The following is a 19025-nucleotide window of genomic DNA, read 5'->3' as shown; positions in this document are numbered from 1 at the left end:
AGTTCACCTGTCCGCATTGAGCAAAAGAAGTACACGTATTCACTGGTATAGATATATCCGCTTCCTCGTCACCCTTAAACAAGCAATTCTATTATTACCAAAGCTTCTTCTGAGTCAGTGGGTACATCACAAATTACATCGTTATACAGATTGGGACTGAAAGGGAGACTCAGAGGAATGAAAATTACAAATCATCATTAGAAACTGTCATCTCCGGGCTGTTGTACGCGTAAGCAGACGCTCACGCGCTCTCGCGAGAATACAGATGACATAATTGCGGGGCCCACAGATCTCTCGTTCCAAAGGTCTGTAACTCAAGTCACAGTGCACTTTCGCAACCCCCCACAGACCTGTTTTTGTAGACGTCTGCAAGAAGTCAGAGGTAAGGATGGCGAGCTCTAAGACTTCTCGTTGGTAAAGTGTACCCTATTATTCCGACGCCCTCTAGATTGTTATGAGCCCACGTCACCAAAACTACGAATGATTATAGGGGCGGCAGCAATAAGTATTTTCGCCCCCTCGCCCAATTTTTTTTTTTTTTTTGGAGAGCACGCGTCCCGGAGACCCGACGAAAAGATGTCATCGCTGACGTGTACGTATGCAGGGATGCCTCGGAAGGACTGCACGCAACCGCTTCCCCTCTCGGCCATCTACAACTGCACGCACCCTGGGAACCAGAGCCCGCAGCACTGGTGGTTCTACGATCCCGTCAGCCACGCGTGCCGAGAATGGAAGGACGTGTGCGTCTACAAGTCGTACGCCACCATGGCCGACTGCGTGCAGGACTGCTTGACCTAACCGCCGCACTCCTGACGGACCACCCGTGCGCGAGGCGAACGCTGCGGCAAAAAATATTATTGTGCGCTTACGTAAACGCTATGCGCCGACTTAACGTGTACCGGACGTTACGTTTCTCGTCTTTGTCTGTGCTTTACGAATGAAATAAATTGCGCCGATTTCGTCCAGTGTGTGTACGCGTAAAAACGAGGAGGATTCCTTTCTGAAAGCAAGCAAAAAAACGGCCGTGGCTTAGCTTGGTTAAGCCTGGTGATTGCGAAGCAATAGTGTGTTATTCTCGGATCAGGTGGTAGTATGGCTGGTTGTAGTCTTGGGTAATGCTAGTGTTACGGCTTACAGTGAATCATCTAAGAGGAAGTCATCCGTCGAATCCGTGTATGCCGACAAACATTTCCCTCACCAGCGTGCCCATTACAAAATCTTCCAGTATCGATTGGCCGACGGTGCGGTAACACTCCATTTTCTCCGCGTCGTAAGATATGCCCACTCTGACCGTAGCGCCCCTGGTGAGAGGAGCGGGAGTTAGGCCGCCGTTGGTGGCTACCGCCTCGCCTCGCGACGGCGTGAGATGGGACCCAGTTTTTACACAGCTGGTGTGACGTCACTCTAGGTCACGTGATGTGACGTCACGCAACGAGGTCACGCTAAAGGTCAATGGTGCCTACCACCACCTCGCCACGGAACGGGCTGAAGTGCGACCTAAAGTAGTATTGCTTCACAATAATAAGGGGAGCGGCCGGCTGCAGCATAGCTCGAACAGACAAACAGACAAAAAACTTTATTGATGGCCCTGAGGAACCGCGTTAGGGTACCTCCCTTTTCAGGGATTCCCCGTAGCCGTCGCAGGCCGCACCCACGTCGGGGTCGGAAAATCATGGTCCTCCGCCCTGTAGCAAGCCCTCTGGACAGCCCGTAGTTGCTCTGAGAGGTCGCCGCTCTTAAGAGCCACCTCCCAGTCCGTTAGAGTGGTAAGCGATGAGCTGCGTAACGCAGGGAATTGCCAGAGCATATGAGATATAAGAGCAGTACGCCTCCCCACAGTCTGGACAGTAAGGTTCTACATTAAGCGCGAAGTGACCGAATCGGCCCCTGGAAGGGAACGACCCCGTTTGGAGCATGCGAAAGGCCGACAATTGTGGTCTCGAAAGAAGCCGAATACTTCTCACAAAAAAACGCATTTATTTGTATCATTTGGCTAAAGAATGTTTCACACATTTTTTTGTAAAACAGACGAAATTCATAAAAGCGTTAAAGGACTCGCTATTGGCCTCTCTTGCACACGGCACCACTGAAGTGAGGCACATTAAAGAAAATATTGGCTACCACAACTCCAGCTACGTAAGGCGTAGTACTGTTTAGTAGTGGAGGGGCCCTAATAAACAGGGGCAATTCTCAGAAGTGAAACGTACACCACCGGTTGCGAAGACGAAATGATTATATTACACTGCCATGTGAAAGATGATGGTTATGTACAATTTTAGAATTCTGCATTACTATAGTTTACTTTTACATATGTACATCATTTGGCAATATCTTAACTTATTTCACACCTAGTCCTAGCATCCTTATGGAGGCTGTTCCAGGACATGGAAAAATAGATGGCATCAAAATCTGAAATATAAACTGTTATACATTTTTTAATACTGCAGCTAACATGAATACGTAGTTGAGCTGTACAGTGGGATAGTGTGACATTCCTGAGAGAGCCGTTAAGGAGGAATAAAGAACAATACAGAAACAGCAGATGAACTATAAAAAATACATCGAAACCAATTCAAAACAAAATGCGCTGTCTGTAGGCGATATTTAAGATCACGATACATACTGACAGACATATTTTTCAAGTGTAGGAGGTAAGTTGTCACGTGAGCAAATTACAATGTCCTTGGGAAATGAATTTCAATCTGATTATCTGTAGAAAGAATGAGTACCCCAACGTATCCGTGTGAAACCTATATTCAATTAAATGTTTACGATGTTTAGTTTAGTGTTTCGCCGTTGAGAGAAAAATAGAAATGTGCGCCTGTTTAGTTTATATATCCTACCCGATAAGGAGGTGAAATAGAATTGCATAATTACTCACTGTCCATCAGTTCTTTGAATATGGTTTTAACCATGTCTTAAGCGGTTACGTCACTGGTGGATTCACCGGTGAGCGCGGACCAAGCCCCGTGTGCGTCATTGATGACGTAAATGCAGCCTTGTGGAAGAACCCAAAGTGCACTATCCGAGAGCGTATGCGTGAAGCGATAAGTGTTTGCACATTGTTTCATGGGAGTTGTGCGCTCCAAATGCACTCCTAGATCAATTTGAGACGCTACGTTAGACTGCGCAGCTTTCGGGATCGGCCCACAAAACGGTCAAATATCTGACAGGAAAAGTCGGTTTACATTCGACAAGAATGCTTCGCGTTAAAGCTTGTGTTAGCAAGAAACATATGATGATGATCATCATCATTGCTGCTCCCTGACAATATGAACATCCCGTTTGAAACGGAATGGTGGCACTGTCGCCTGACGAGCTTTAGCCGAACTTTGGACGGTGCAACATGCCACCAAGCCCGTTCTCTAAAGCTGATGGGTGCATTTAAATCATTGAGTACCTTTAAACATTTAGCTGCCTTTTTCACTGCAAAGAGTTCACTTCAATGCATGTTCAGTCGTTGCACTCTCCATGTTCCAGCAGACATTTACTAGTCTCTACAGCAGTTATATTTGCTTCCCCTACTGTTCTTGAAAGCCAACACCTCGACCAAGCGTGCTGCATTAACATTTACCACTGCATGCATACTATTACATTCTAAATTAACACGTTGAAAGGTTAGTTGGTTGGTTCGTCCGTTGTTCCTCAGTGAAATGGCGAAAACCACTTTGGATTGGTCATGATTGGTCATGATTCGGGCGGTATGAGTGTTCAAGAAAAAACAAACAGCTGATATTAAAATCATATTCTGTGTCCCAGTCCGGCTCAGGATGCCTTGAGTGCCCTGCTGTCGTTGACATTCTATTGAAAGAGATATCCCGGTGGTCAACAGTGCGCATGTTTAAGTAAAGAGCAAGGGATTCCACACACTACTCATGAACCTACTCCACCTCAAAAATTTCTCGCATAACTAGGCGTTTTTAGACGCCCTTTCCCTTTCGGAAGGGCGTTTTCGACGCCCTTTCTCCTTTGAATTATATTATACGGCATTCCCTTTCTGATTTTCCTTTTTTCTAGCTTCATCTTTTTTCTTCTGTTCCGCATTATCCTATATCTGAAGCATCCCCTCTACTGGCAGCGAAATAATGCCGTGGCGCTGTACTTTGCCACCATCTATAGACTGGACCCGGCCAATGACAGCTGTTGCCTCCGAGATACCGGCGTACACATTTGCGTTTTCTCCAGTCTATTTCTTTTAGATATTTATACATACGACACAACTGATTTCAGACAAGATTACACGAAGGACTGGAAATCTAGAAATCACGAGTCGACATCTCAAGACCACTTATGATACTCGTAAGAATTAAGACAAGGGGCGTCATGAACCAGCGTAGAAAAAGTATGCAAACCTCATCGCCTCATCGCCAGTAAAGCTGTCCGTGTTGTAATTAGGCACCAACATCGATTACAACGCTAGCACTCGCTAACTAATAGGAACAATGAGTTTTAGGTCACTAATATTATCACTTCCATTGAGAGTTCAAAGACTCGAGTGGTTAACTTCATAAAAACATTTTGTCGCATTACACGACCAAGGACTGCGTGACCATGTTCTAATTACCACTTTATTAACAAAACCATATCAAATATGGCGCCCCAATGACCGTACAAGTGAATTTCAAATTTTACCTGCGACAACGCAAAACTGTCTAATCGACTCTGATGACGTTGCTGATCAGTAATAATTAAAGTGTTACGCCCGAAACCTCTACTGTAGACAATGTGGCACGTCGTAGCGGCGGCCATAATTGCGACCACTCGAGTTTTTGATTGATTCTGGGGTTTTACGTGCCAAAACTACGATTTGATTATGAGGCGCGCCGTAGTGGGAAGGGACTCCGGATTCATTTTTTTACCACCAGGGAATTTTTAACGGGTGCCAAATGCACGGGACACGGGCGTTCTTGTATTTCGCCCCCATTGGAACGCGGCGGGCACGATTGGATCTCGCAACCTCGTGCTTAGCAGCACAAACAGCATGCTTCCCATTAGAACAGAGCTGCCACGGCCGTGATACTATCTGTCGACTTAATGGTCAGCAACACTTACTATAACCCCTAAACTGTAATGACGGGTACGAATTTAAGTCCATAACTAACACAAAGATTTTATGCTTAGAGTGAACCAAACTTGTTGAACATACTGAAATCGTCTGCCCTATTTTTTCCCCTTTCCTTGACATCAGATCCCCCACAGGTCACAGGCATAACTCATTAATTTATTTAATGTAGACTCGTAAGCAGCACTTCAAATCTTCCAGTAGCGCACCATTCCAAGAAGAATATAGATGCGAGACATCGGAGGAGTACAACGAAGATTTGGCAATATCGAAGAAGGTTGGCCAATCCTCGTGAGTGGGTGCGCGCCACACTCGTCAAGATCATCATCATCATCATCATCATCATCATCATCATCATCATCATCATCATCATCATCATCATCATATCCTATTTATGGCACTAGTGAATATTTCTCAATCACTCAGTGATTACGAATGCAGACGTTGGTAGAAATATGAATTCTGAAGGCATAAGGCATTAGCTTTGTTTTCTTTTTCCTTACTATATAATTAAAAATCTTGACAATTCTTTCGCTTATGCTACGTGCCACAATTGCAAAGGGAACGGCGGGGAAAAAAATGCGAGATCGGTGCAAAAGAAGAGGAAGAAGAACTTGCTTGGATCCGTCGAAACCAGTCAAGGACGCAACGTCTCAATTCGCACAACAATGCCTTCCTGGCGTGAGTATTCGTTCATAATTACCATTTAAATAAGCGTCTATAACAGCGTGCAGAAGGGATATTGTCTTTTCCAAATTGATTGTTCCAATAAACACAACATAACGTCAACCAAACATAGGGGTCTTACTATTTCACACTTATGCTACATTTTTCTGATTAGCGTGGTCGGCTAGCTAGTTGTTCATACTCCGGTGGGAACAGCGCTGAAGGTGCGGACAAAGTTGAAGTGGCAATGAAAAAGACACGTTTCTCTCCTTTTCTCAGTACCCTCACCTTCTTTTTTTTTTTTTGTACGTCGCGCTGTTCCCGCCTGAGAACTTTCTTCTGGTTATTTAAGAGTGTTCCTGCAGTGCTAAAAAGTTCATTTAAGACGCCACCTAAACATTGGTGCGAGCATAATAGAGCCAGCTCCAGTGGTGATGATGTAGTTTGCAGTTGGATGTCAGTAATTTCAAAGCTGCATTGCTAGGATAAGCGCATATGGCAGTAGAAGTTCCGCTAGAGTTATTGAAACCGGATTGTCGCTGACACACTCATTACAATTATTGCACCTTCAAGGGTGCTGGGGCGCAATAACGTAAAGCTATTCCAACCTGTTTCTATCCATTTCTGCTATTTTCCCTCCCTAATTCATAAGATTTCGGGCCGCACCCACTTTGCCTGTTTATCACGCGAAGTCACGAAAACTACGAAAACTTCCCGTGAGATATGTCATTATCACACTTATTATGCGTGACTAGGCCCAACAAAAAAAAAGAAAGTTCTTTCCGAGACTACGTCTTTCTCGCTATTAGTATTCCGCTGTTGGTCAAAATAATTTCGGGCTGCGCCCACTTCGCCTGTCTGTCACGCGATGCCCCGAAACCGCGAAAACTGACTTCGTCAAAGTGATATACGCAGTGATGATGCATTAATATTTTGAACAAAACTGAAATTCTTGTTTTAATAGCCGGAGACTGCCGCGCTCCGAAAGGAGTAGAAAATTGCTATCTGCCGTTTGCTCTGGCACTGCTCATCAGAGCTGCCGGCGAGAATTAATTTTGTTGCCTATAATAAACATTCTTCTGAAAGAGTTTTAGGCAATAGGGCCCTCTCGGCACTTATACGAAATCGCTCTGGCAACTCTTCTTCGCTGAGAAACTGTTTTAGTGGCATTTATACCTCCCTCTTGCACGCCTCCGATATTTTCGACCAGCCACCGCGCGAACAATCATAGAAGCAGGCACCCCCGTCCTCACCCGGTTATCTACTCTCACTGCCCAAGCTCGGCTCAATCGAAACCCTCTCTACTTCTGCGTACTCCTCTCAACTTGTTAGCCAATTAGATAAACACCTGTCAAAATAGGAAATACTAAGCACTTTGATAGTAAACAAAAGTGACCTCCTTTAAACAACTAAGGCACTGTAAGGGGCTGTTTAAGGATCACCGCGGATCACCACCCGATGCTTGCGGCATCGGTTACGTAAACTTGACGTCAAGAGATTGTAATCAAATCAAAATGGAATAGCTCCCCGTTATATACGGCCCCTGGTTTGTCTCAGGGCCACCACCCTCACCCTTGAAGGCAAAGTTCAAGTCGTTGATGAGGTCAAGTTACGCTTTCTTTTTGTCAATTTTTGTGGCAAGTAAACGCGACAACACGTAAACTGCAGGAAAAGTAAACATACGGCGGGAAAATTGCATGAAATAAACTTGCACAACTATTATTTTCAAACTACTGTGTCACATATTTTGGTGTCCCACCAGATCATCAGTATTATTACACAGTTTTCAACTATGGCTTCTCTCAAAACTGGTGTAATTTGAGCTCACTGTCATGTACAGGAAAGATAATTACACCCTTCAGGTAAAGGTGCTAACCACTGGGCAAATTATCACCGTAAGGGAGCAAAAATGTTTATTGTGTACGCGCTGGCTCTACTAATGCAGGTGTAAAAGCATGCTGCGAAGTTTGTAATACTCTGTAACACACCCAGAGCCCTCTTGATCTACCAGTCCAATGTGTCGTTAGTAGGACACCAATTAGGTCACACTGTAAACCGATTTACGCACATAGGGGTCCTTAACAGTGCTTACACCCTTATACAGTTGTAGACACAAGGAGTCGTTATCGGTGCAAATCGGGTTACAATGAACACTCCAAGAAAGCAATGCAATTGACACTTGCGTTTTCCCGTGTGCAGGGACGATTCTCTACGGCCAGGAGCGCCTCGGCTACCAGAACGCCTAGTAAGGCAAGATGGTTCTTAGCTGCTATTCAAACATATGCTAACAGTATACGGCTGCGCGCGCATCCCTCACAAGAGGGCACACGATCGAAGTGAACACTTTGTCACGAAGTGAACATAGCCGCGAAACATTTCTCGTTCTTCAGAACCATGTAAGCGTTTCGCGTTCACAACAAAATATTTTATTGATTTACTTCTTCAGCATAAATAAACCGCGACACTTTCCAGTACTCGTGTCGCTAAAACCGAAATCGTGATGAGGAAATAACATTTTGCATGCGCATTTATTTCTCTCTTTATTTTTACTTACTTCTATTGCAAAACAAAAAAAAATATTTCATACTTAGGATTAGAAGCGCACAGTGGACTGGCCCTCTTCAACATCTCTTCCATCGTAGACGTCGTCGATTGGCTGACGCCAGCCCCATAGCCTTTGGTGCATTGCGCGGAATTTGTGAGACATTTATTTCAGTGCCTGCCCAGTGGCTCTGTAGTGCATGGGAGCCATTGGTCTACTGAGGAAACAGCCTACTTCCAATCATTTTGTGCCTATTGTCGCTGGCGTTGGCCCCGCGGATGTGAAAGATTCGCGTCTGTGTGTGCGCGTGTGCGCGCGTGCGTGCGCGTGCGTGTGTGTGTGTGCGTGTGTGTGTGTGCGTGTGTGTGTGTGTGTGTGCGTGTGTGTGTGTGTGTGTGTGTGCGTGTGCGTGTGTGTGCGTGCGCGTGCGTGCGTGCGCGTGCGCGTGCGCGTGTGCGGGCGCGCGTGCGTGCGCGCGTGTGCGTGTGCGGGCGCGCGTGCGCGCGTGCGCGTGCGTGCGCGTGCGTGCGTGCGCGTGCGTGCGCGTGCGTGCGTGCGTGCGTGCGCGTGCGTGCGTGCGTGTGTGCGCGTGTGTGTGTGCGCGCGTGTGTGTGCGCGCGTGTGCGCGTGTGCGCGTGTGCGTGTGTGCGCGTGTGCGCGTGTGCGTGTGTGCGCGTGTGCGTGTGTGCGTGTGTGCGTGTGTGCGTCCTTCAACGTTGTCATAACGTCGACTTTCTTTAACCCCTCATTCTCTCTCTGTTCTCCCTGGTGGCACAGCAAAGAAGAGCGCTGGATGAAGGTCGTGAACATCGGGTGCGCCCTCTTTACTACCTTCATCTTCATCATCCTGGTCGCCGTCGTGCTGTTCGTGTCTAAAGTTTCACCAAGTATGTTACTTTTTTCCCATGGTACGCACCTCACGGAAACGATGAAGACGAGGATCTGTAGTTAAATAAAAGGGCACATTACTAGGGTTGTGATGACCACGTTCTACTGGGCTGCTGGTGTAAATAATGAGCAGCAACAATCACGGACACCCGCTGTGGCGGCGTACGTGCTTGGTGTTGTGCTGCCCTGCCGCCGCGGAGGCCGCATTTTGATGGGGGCGAAATGCAAGAAACGCCTGTGTACCATGCTTACCATGTTTCCTGTTGCTTGTATAATACCTTATTATATGCTACTGTTGCTTTGAGATGTCAATTATCATAACTATTCTTGTACGGGAGGTCCCGATACAGTCTTTGACTATGCGACCCCCTCCTGCATACTAAATACTTGTAATTTGACCCAAATTCTAACAATAAATTTTTATTCTTATTGAGTGCATGTTAAATAACCCTAGGTGGTCAAAATTATTCCGTAGTCCTCCTCTACGGCATGCCTCATAATCATATTGTGTCTCTGGCACGTAAAACCTCAGAATTTATTGTTTTTAACAGTCACCGAAAGCGAAGCTTCCGAGTCATTTACAGCGCTTAGGCGAGTTCGTTGAACAAATCATCGCTGTAAATCGCCAAAGTGAGCGTCACCCGGTTCTATCTTTTACATCAAGGGCCTATCGACCGCGATCTAAAGCTCGTTTTTACATGTAGAGGTTGTCTGTCTTCGTCTGGACTAGAGTGGCGCCTTGTTGTGAAACGCAACACAAACTAGGCCAAAGGGGCACTTTTGTCTAGCACCCATCACCTGAAACGACATGACACCAGCTAGACTCATGTGAATTTAGCAGCAACACACACACATCAGACATTTGAATCTGTAAAAAAAAGAAGAGACCATATTTCCTGCATAGGAGACAACATAGCGCTCAAGAAAACTCAAATATCGGGCCGCTTGATTTGAATGCAAGCGTCAAATTACAACACTATATATATTTAAGAGAAGTTTTCTCAAGACATGCTTATCTTGAACCAATGTTGTTCTATTTAAACGCTTTAATAACAGCAGCAATCGCACTCTGTCATCACAGATGGTCTATGGGTTTCGGGCCGGCGTCCAAAACAGCTGCTACTCGTAGACACTGTGCGTCGACTACAAGCGACAACCGCATAGAACGCAATTTATGACGTATTTGTGGCGTCGCACTGGGCCAGCACGTCCATTTCACGAAGCCCCACAGCAACGCTGTTACATTGCCTAAAGAAAACGTTCCCTTGGTGATCGACTCTCATAACGCATTTCTGTCCAGATACCACCTGCTGTCAACGCACAGCGTCCTGCACAAAAATACGCTAGAAATGCGCCTCATGTGTTTCCAGCTTCAGTCTACCACAGTGCGCCAATGAGCTACCGTTTGAGTTCGAGCTAATTTCGCCACAATTACGTGCACTGGTTAGAGATTGAAAATAAAGTAGGGAAATGGCGCATTCCCAGGAACCCGTCACAGCGTCATGCCCAGCGGTAAACTGATGCCCAAGATGGAGACAACAGAACTTGTCAGCGAAGCCGACTCTTCCGGGATCCAAGAAGACTACACCGAAACGCCTGCCACCACAAGACGTGAGCCCTCGTGTCTTGCGATCTCTGTCAATGCCGTCAGCGGCTTCGGAAAAAATTGCAAAAATTATTACGGTCGTCTAACTTCCGAGCTATCGATCCTCGAGCGCCGACGGACAATCGCAGCTTTTCTAAAAAGAATTCCTTCTTCTGTGCTGTTCTTTTTAATGACACGTAATGTTACAATTGATATATGAGGCTCCTGGACACAACTGAACGGTGATTTCAGTGTGAGCAAAATGTTACCGTCCTTCAGTTACCGACACCTGTCTGCCACGACTGTGCATGCTTGGAGTTCATCATGCGGTTTCCGTTTGTCACCATGACTACGCAACAACACGACAGCAGCCAGCCCGCCCGTCTCGACCCTTACTCTAATTGGTGCTGGCTATCCGAACTGGCAGCAATAAATTAATGGTAAATTCAGCCTTCCCATAGTCCCATCTCACGATGTGGACTATGTAGTAGGAATGTTTCATTGTCATTATTCAGATCATCTGTTATTTCTTACACTGCTCGGCCTTAGCAATCATTATCATTCCTAATGATGCCACAGACTGGTCTGTATTTGTTAATTTCTCCCTGGTCTGTAATTTCGTTAGTTCGGTCATTCGTTCTAACTGCACCGGTTTCTTTCGCCGTGTATACAAAGGCAACAGAGATCCCCTGTATAGGGCGCTTCGTTTACATGGGCTAATAAGTTACAGTTCCGAATTTGTTGCAAAGGTGTTTTCGCTGTTCCTCGGCGAACCACCGAGCGGCGACTGCGTTGTATGCGACGGCTTCTTTGCATCCGCGACTTCGTTACACCTGCACTACGTTGTAACGAGGTTTTCATTCTTTCACCGCTCATCGCGACGACAGGGGATGTGTTTTGCGACGGTTTCCTTGTATATCAGCAATCTCGTTACAGCAGCAGCAAGGTCGGACAAAAACGGGCTCATCGGTTGAGGTACAGTAGCAGAACTATTAAAGGGCTCCGAAAAGCTACGAAAGCCACGAAAAGATGATGCACAAAGAAAACGACAAAACAAGCCACTTTCTCGCAAATAAAGGTTTATTGCATAGGCTTCACATATATACACGCAAAAAAAAGAAAGCGATTGCTCATCCGCAGAAAAACACCCGTAACAAAAATCATAACCGCAGGATAATGTTGAAGAAACCGGAAAAGTAAACCAAACGTGCACGTGTGTTAGCAATCGTTTCTCCGTAGGTGTTTCATCTTTTCGTTGCCCTTTAAACGGTTCGTCACACCTGCAACTCATTTTAACGCGAGGTAATAATGCCAAAGAGCTATCCGCGCCACACAGCGACAAGGTCTGCGCTGTCCTATGGTTTCGTTATGCCCGCAACTTCGTTAACACTTGCAATTCGCTATAACGAATTTTTTTCTTCCCCCGCTCCCTCTGCGCACCGCGGCGAACAGGGTCCGCGCTGTACGCCACGGCGCGTCATCGCCGTCGCTGCCGGCCGCCCCACCTCGTGGACTGCTCGGCGGCGGCTGCCCGCAACCTGACCGGCCTGGTGCGCCACCACGCCTGGTTCTTCGTGCCGGACGCGAACGTCGCCGGCGGCGGCAGCTGCCTCGAGTGGATCCAGGGACACATGTGCCACGACTACTCGCGAAACCGCTTCCGCAGCCACAGCGCATGCCGCGAAGCGTGCGAACGCGGTGCGTGCCTCCATCTCGTGTTAATGGAGAGCTTTAGATTAGGGGACGCAAGCGGCTTGCGTACACAAGAACTAGGGGCCACACGGTACTGCGCATGCGCGGACGCCTACGTCTGGGTCTACCCATGCGCAGTACCGTCACCCCTGGTTGTTGCGTACGCAAGCCGCTTGCGTCCCCTAATCTAAAACTCTCCAATAATGCGCGGCTTTCTTTAGCAAAAACTTTAGCGTATGTGTCGTTACGGTAAAAGACATATCATAGTTGGATGCGTTTATCTCAGCCCTTGTTCTGATTCAGACATATTTCAATTATTATGTACTTACATACTACGTCATGTTAAGAGCACCAGACTAATACTTCTAGGGGACTTCAATCTTCCTGATATCGACTGGAGTACACTGCAACATCATTCACCTTGCGCGGAAGTTGTTTTCAATATGATGCTTTCCTTCAACCTCACGCAGATCGTAACAGAACCTACCCGTGTACAAGGAACTAGCTCTAACATATTGGATTTAGTGTTTTTGAGCAATCATTTCCCTTATCATGACGCGAATGTAGAAGTACTTGAAGGTCTGTCTGACCACAAACTAATAATGTGTTCCGTCCCGTTTCATTACACTACACCCTCATCCCGAACAATAACATTTCCTGACTACAGCCGAGCTGACGACACTAGCATACTTGACACATTATCTGAAGAGCTATCATTGTTCCGTCAACTCTCAGATGACACTACTACCGATATGGAAATTCTATGGCATAGGTTTAAAAATATTCTATCATATTGTATTACTAATTTCGTTCCTACTAAGACTAAAATAACGCGAAAGAATAATCCTTGGATTACTCGAACTGTAATTCATGCCAAACGGAAGGTCCGGCGGCTGAAAAAAACTCAACGACGCCACCCATCAGAACGAACAGCCGAAAAATTAGCATATAGCCACCAACAATTTAAAATCTAAAATCAAAATAGCTAAAGCATTCTATTTTTCAAATACGCTAACAAATTTTCTAAAAGATTCTCCCCAGAAGTTCTGGCGTTACTTAAATCCTAAAGTACATAATGACAGTCACCCGTCCTCGGAGGAAAATCGAAATACTGCAACCACACTGAATAACTACTTTTGTTCCATTTTTACTACAGACGATGGAAATGCACCCCGCAATAGCCCCTGCACCGGCAAGCAACTAGGGCCCCTTACTGTGACTGAAACTGGAGTCCTAAACCTACTACTAAATTTAGACACTAAAAAAGGATCGGGGCCTGATAACATTTCTAACACATTCCTGCGCAGATATGCCGAGTGGATTGCGAAGTATTTAGTAATACTCTTTAACAAATCCCTGTCATCCTGCACCCTTCCTAAAGAATGGAAAACAGCGAAAATAACACCAATACATAAATCAGGAAGCAAATCAGATCCTTCAAACTTCAGACCAATCTCACTAACCAGCACAATATGCAAGCTACTTGAACACATCATCTTAAAGCACATAACAACCTATCTAGAAGATAACCAAATTCTAACGCCTTTCCAGCATGGCTTTCGAAAGGGACTTTCTACCGTTACTCAACTAATTGAACTCGTGCATGACGTAACCACCTCTATTGATCCCCAAAAACAAATTGACCTTATTTTCCTAGACTTTTCGAAAGCCTTCGACCGTGTGTCACACCCAAAACTTATTAGGAAGCTTGAACTAACTTTAGGAACCGGCCAAATTTTAGACTGGATTACTGATTACCTCACTAACCGTACTCAGTTTGTCGAAATTAACAACGAGAAATCCGTAACAGCTGATGTCACATCAGGTGTACCACAAGGAAGCGTCTTAGCCCCAGTGTTATTCCTAATTTTTATAAACGACCTTCCTGCTAACATCTTTAACAACATTAGACTTTTTGCCGATGACTGCGTGCTATATCAGGAAATTAACTCTGTCGCCGACCATATAGCTTTAAATAACGCCATAGCATCAGTAACCAAATGGTGTGAAGATGGGCAGATGACTATTAACGTTAATAAATCTGTTGTATTATCTGTAACTAGGAAAAAACATAGATCACTCTTTCAGTACACACTAAACAGCATCCCTCTCGTTTCTGTCTGTGAATACAAATACTTAGGCATATTACTAACATCTTACCTGAGATGGGATGCTCACGTTAACAAAGTCACGGCAACCGCACTAAAACAGTTATTTTTCATTAATAGACGCCTCGGACTACCACCATCTGATATAAAGTTACTAGCATATAAAACATTTCTCAGACCGGTACTAGAGTATGCAAACGTAGTTTGGTTTCCTTTCACTAACAAGCTGATCAAAAAACTTGAAGGCGTTCAGAGAAAGGCGCTCAGATACATATTTAACAAACATAGGCTAGCAGACTCACCGACAGAGCTACTCAAACAAGCCGGGATGCTAACCCTCCAAAACAGAGCAAAACTAGCGCGCCTTAAAACCATTTGCCAACTCATAAATAATCAATTAAATCTGGATACCTCACGATACATAACGAAATCTCAAACGAGGAAAACACGTCATAACCCCCCCCCCCCCCCCCCCCCACACACTAAACGAGTATTCATTCCGCACTGACACTTTCAGGTACTCATTCTTTCCACGGACTATACGCGATTGGAACGCTTTGAACGTAGGCTCTGTTAATAGTTCATCACTAACTGCTTTTATCACGCTTGTTGAAAACGATCTACTTACATCTCAGTAATTATTTTGTTTACTGTCAGTATCACTTGGTTACTACCTTTGTTTTGCATTTTAACACATTTATCTGTCCAACCCAAATCTTGCAGCGTGAACCTGATTGTACATTTTTTATTGCTACTGATGTATAAGTTTATTCTGTGTATTAATGTGCATTTCCAAACCGTTATTATTGTCATGTTTGTATGTCAGTGTACTTTTTTGAATGCCCTTTCTGTTACGATCCCTGACGGGTTTGACAGTATTGAATAAATAAATATATATGGCAATAGAATGAGAATTCGTGATTAGAAGTCAGTCTCTACAATCTGTGCCAGAGTATGGGTTTATCTAGACCAGTTAGTCACAAGGAATCTTAGAGACGAATAAAAAGATGTTGCATAAAAAAAACGGATAGGATAAAAATATCCTGAGAAGAACAAAAATGTGCTGCAGCGCATACGACAGGTTCTATCATGACTGGCAGCTTACCGCTATCCATGAAATATGTAAAACCATTGCATTTTGCCGGTACCAACGTACGTTTGTGGCAAAAGTTGAAAAGTTAACAAAAGAGTTTGATGAGTTAATATAATCTTTGAATATATTTCAATATAATTTTTAATATATTATAATACAACATGATAGTCTTTTAATGCGTAAGAACTTCTATGCCTACCCGACGAGTAATTTGTCCGTCCGTCACGTAAGACGAATGCAATGGCTCATACCCCCCCTTGACAATGCCTTAAGTACAATGGCTAAACAAACCCCCGTAAGCAAGCAAAAATGCAATGGCATAAGCCCAACCTCCCCACCACCCTCCCCTGCTTAAGGCAGAGGCAAGCACTCAGCAAAGTGAAGCGAACAGTACATACATTCATTGAAACCACCCATACAACACACAGAACAGCATACCTTTCAATAAAGAACAAGCTAAAAACAAGCATCCTAACCATCAATAAAGTATTGCATACATCCCTCCGCAAATCAATGGTGGTTTTGCAACAGATTCGCTAAATTAACCCTAATTCACCATAATTAACGCTAAAGGTAGTGAGTTCGAGTGTTAATTAACTATACCATAAGAAGCCAACAGGCACTGACACCAAGGACAGCATTACTTTTGCTTAATAAATGAAATAAGGAAACGATAAATTAATGGAAATGAAAGTGGATGAAAAAACTTCCCGCACGTGGGGAACGATACCACAATGCGAAGATTGCTGTCCTTGGTGTCAGTGCCTGTTGGCTTCTTATGATATGACTAATAAAAATCGGGCCCCTTGGTTAGCCCGCTTTCTTCTCGCTTAATTAATTACTATATGTTATTTGACTGTGGCTAATTAACTTAACCTTAATTAACACCAATGGTCGCCGGTTCGAGTACCCTGGTGATTTCTATCTTAATTAAACGCGGCTTATCATGTTCGCTATCGAACATGATAAGCGAACAACCGATGAAGGTTGATAGGGGTTTATACTGGTCGGAACAAGTTCCGTAACATTGATAATGACACCGGGCTGCGCGGAGATGAGAAGTGGCACAAGGGTTACGGATACTTAGACAACTACCAGACGAGTTTTCGCGTGAATTTTACATCGCCGTCGACTCGCGGCCGCCGCGACTTATTGTCCTACCCGCGACCATACTGTGTAACATTTACGTCGTAATGCAGGGATTCCCCGCCTCAAGTGCACGCGGCCGCTGGACCTGCAGTCTGTGTACGACTGCGTGCACTCGGGCCGGGCTGACGCACCAAGGGCTTCGAGACCCACGATCGCCACAAGACGCGCGGAGACTCGGAGCCGGGGCTTGCCTCCGACACCCGAGGAGGCATCCAGTGACGCGGATGAGGCTCCGAGATACGAAGAGTCTCCGAGATACAAAGAGGCTCCGAGATCCGCACAGCCTCCCAGACGCAAGACGGCCGTCACGAAACCAGGGTTGACTCCGAAACACTCGGAGCAACCGGACACCGACGCGACGCGCACGGTGTGGCAGTGGTGGTTTTACGATCCACTGCTGCACGCGTGCCGCAACTGGAAAGACGTGTGCGTGTTCAAGGCGTACGCCACCATGGCGCAGTGCGTAAAAGCGTGCGTCTTTTGAGTGGCACACCTCAGTAGAGCGGTGGCGGGTGACATCTTTTATAGTATCTGCCGGGTGATAGACTGATGTTAGAACAATCTACCGACGCAGAGAATTAAAATGAACTATCCATACTTGCAGCGTCATAGAGACGACACACTGTCCGTTTTACCTATTACCTAAACCCGCCCCAACTATCTGTTAATAATCTTCACTAGAGTTGTCTCTACAAATACACTTGCTGTCTCAATAGATACTGTTTGCGGTTACGCGACAATCGCCTGCAGCGAGGTTGAAAAAGGTGACGAAAGCTGCGCTAAAGTCCTGGCGTGTTATATTTAACATAACAATTTTATGTTAAATTTTAACAATTTTATATTTATAATACCCCCTGCGCAACCAGCTTATTTCTTTCTAGCAACAAGAGTTAAATGCACTTAACTCGGTTTGCTGTTTTCTTTTTTTTTTTTTTCGTTGCGCCGTCGTCCCCAGGTCACCTCGTCATCTTCGGCTGCGCCCTTCTCGTATGATGAAGACAAAATTGCGGCAGAAGCAATTGAAGACGATTGTCGACGTGAACGACACCTCTCTTGTGTAACACGTTGCACATGTCCCCCCATCACCTGCGAATCGTGATCCGTTACGGGCGCATCACCGGGCAAACGAAGTGGCAGTCTCGCTGCAGCCAACCACAATGCCAAATGATGTACCACGACACACTATATCTTGTAATCACTGCACCCTAGTTGAAACTCCGTGGCAGTCCCTAATATCCCTAGCATATGCACTGGCTGCGACTTCGTTGCAATGGCTGTCAATTTATTGCCCACTGACCGCGTTGTGCTCGTCCGCTTGAGCACGACCCTTCCGCAATGACAGCGGAGCTGTCTGTTGCGCAATGGGCACTATGACTTTAGTTTATTTCAAGGCTACAAATCCCCTTGTGTCACCATGACACGTCCGTTCTAGAGGATTGGCCAAGAATGGAGGCAACAAAAGAAGAGGTCGCCTGTTCGGGTCCGCACCCAGTGGTTCACGTAGTCTGCTCGGCAAGACAGCGGCCAGTATACATACGTATACGTGGCCCAAACTTGCAGACGACAGGTGTCACCGGGTATGTGCCTCTGCTTACTGTGCGAGACGATCCAGCCATTTAAAGCAGCCGCAGTAGCTGAAGAAAGCTAGCGCTCTAAAACGAACCTAGGTTATCCACCACTGCCCCATGCGTATCGAAGTCATGTCCTTAAAGCAATATGGAGCTGGGAGACAGACGCGCGTGAGAGAAAGGGAGAGGACGAGATGCTGGCACAAAGACTTTGAGATTGGTAGTGTCTGTGCATGTGTTTCGGAGGCCACGGCAGACGCAAAACTGTAGTCAACGAAAACGACGGTGGGCATCGCAAAGCAGGCGCTATTAAGGAGGAGGAACTCTCCATTCCTAATATTCTGCTCTTCTGGGCCTCCTATAATGGATGCGTAACACGAACGCTAGCAAGCATACACAGCATGTACGTAGACTTCACGCCCTAGCGACCGTATTCATTCTTTCACGTGACGCCTGCCACACGAAGATGTGTGTATGTCAGCACGGCAGGGAGGAAAGGCTTCACGAGAAACTCGTCTGGACCTTTCCGTCACGTCGCGTGTGCACAATACTCTCTGGAGCTCCTTCGGCGTCGCCACATTAGCCTCTGTACGGCTGTAACTATCTGTGACCCCCCGCAAAAGCATTGCAGAAACTGCAGAGCTTACCTTTTTTGGTAACGTGCGAGACCAG

General features: G+C 45.9%; 1 protein-coding gene across 1 annotated transcript; it reads left to right on the top strand.

Annotated features, from left to right (window-relative positions):
- The first annotated feature begins 5671 nt into the window (after positions 1-5671).
- Positions 5672-17269, top strand: LOC129385253 (uncharacterized). The gene is made up of 6 exons (XM_072289546.1): positions 5672-5743; positions 7928-7973; positions 9048-9157; positions 10644-10769; positions 12196-12501; positions 16836-17269. The coding sequence occupies exons 1-6, from the start codon at positions 5731-5733 to the stop codon at positions 17267-17269; spliced, it is 1035 nt and encodes a 344-aa protein (XP_072145647.1). The 5' UTR covers positions 5672-5730.
- Positions 17270-19025: the final 1756 nt, after the last annotated feature.

This window comes from Dermacentor andersoni, chromosome 7 (assembly GCF_023375885.2).
Source record: "Dermacentor andersoni chromosome 7, qqDerAnde1_hic_scaffold, whole genome shotgun sequence".
NCBI classification, from domain to species: Eukaryota; Metazoa; Arthropoda; class Arachnida; order Ixodida; family Ixodidae; genus Dermacentor; species Dermacentor andersoni.
The sequence above is the reverse complement of the archived record's forward strand: the minus strand, read 5'-3'. Positions and strand labels throughout refer to the sequence as shown.

Bases quoted from the DNA above. Each gene is read 5' to 3' on its own strand.
- LOC129385253 (XM_072289546.1), top strand. The intron at 9,158-10,643 runs GTATGTTACTTT...GCGCATTCCCAG, and splicing joins CGTGTCTAAAGTTTCACCAA to GAACCCGTCACAGCGTCATG. The intron at 12,502-16,835 runs GTACACAAGAAC...GTCGTAATGCAG, and splicing joins AGGGGACGCAAGCGGCTTGC to GGATTCCCCGCCTCAAGTGC.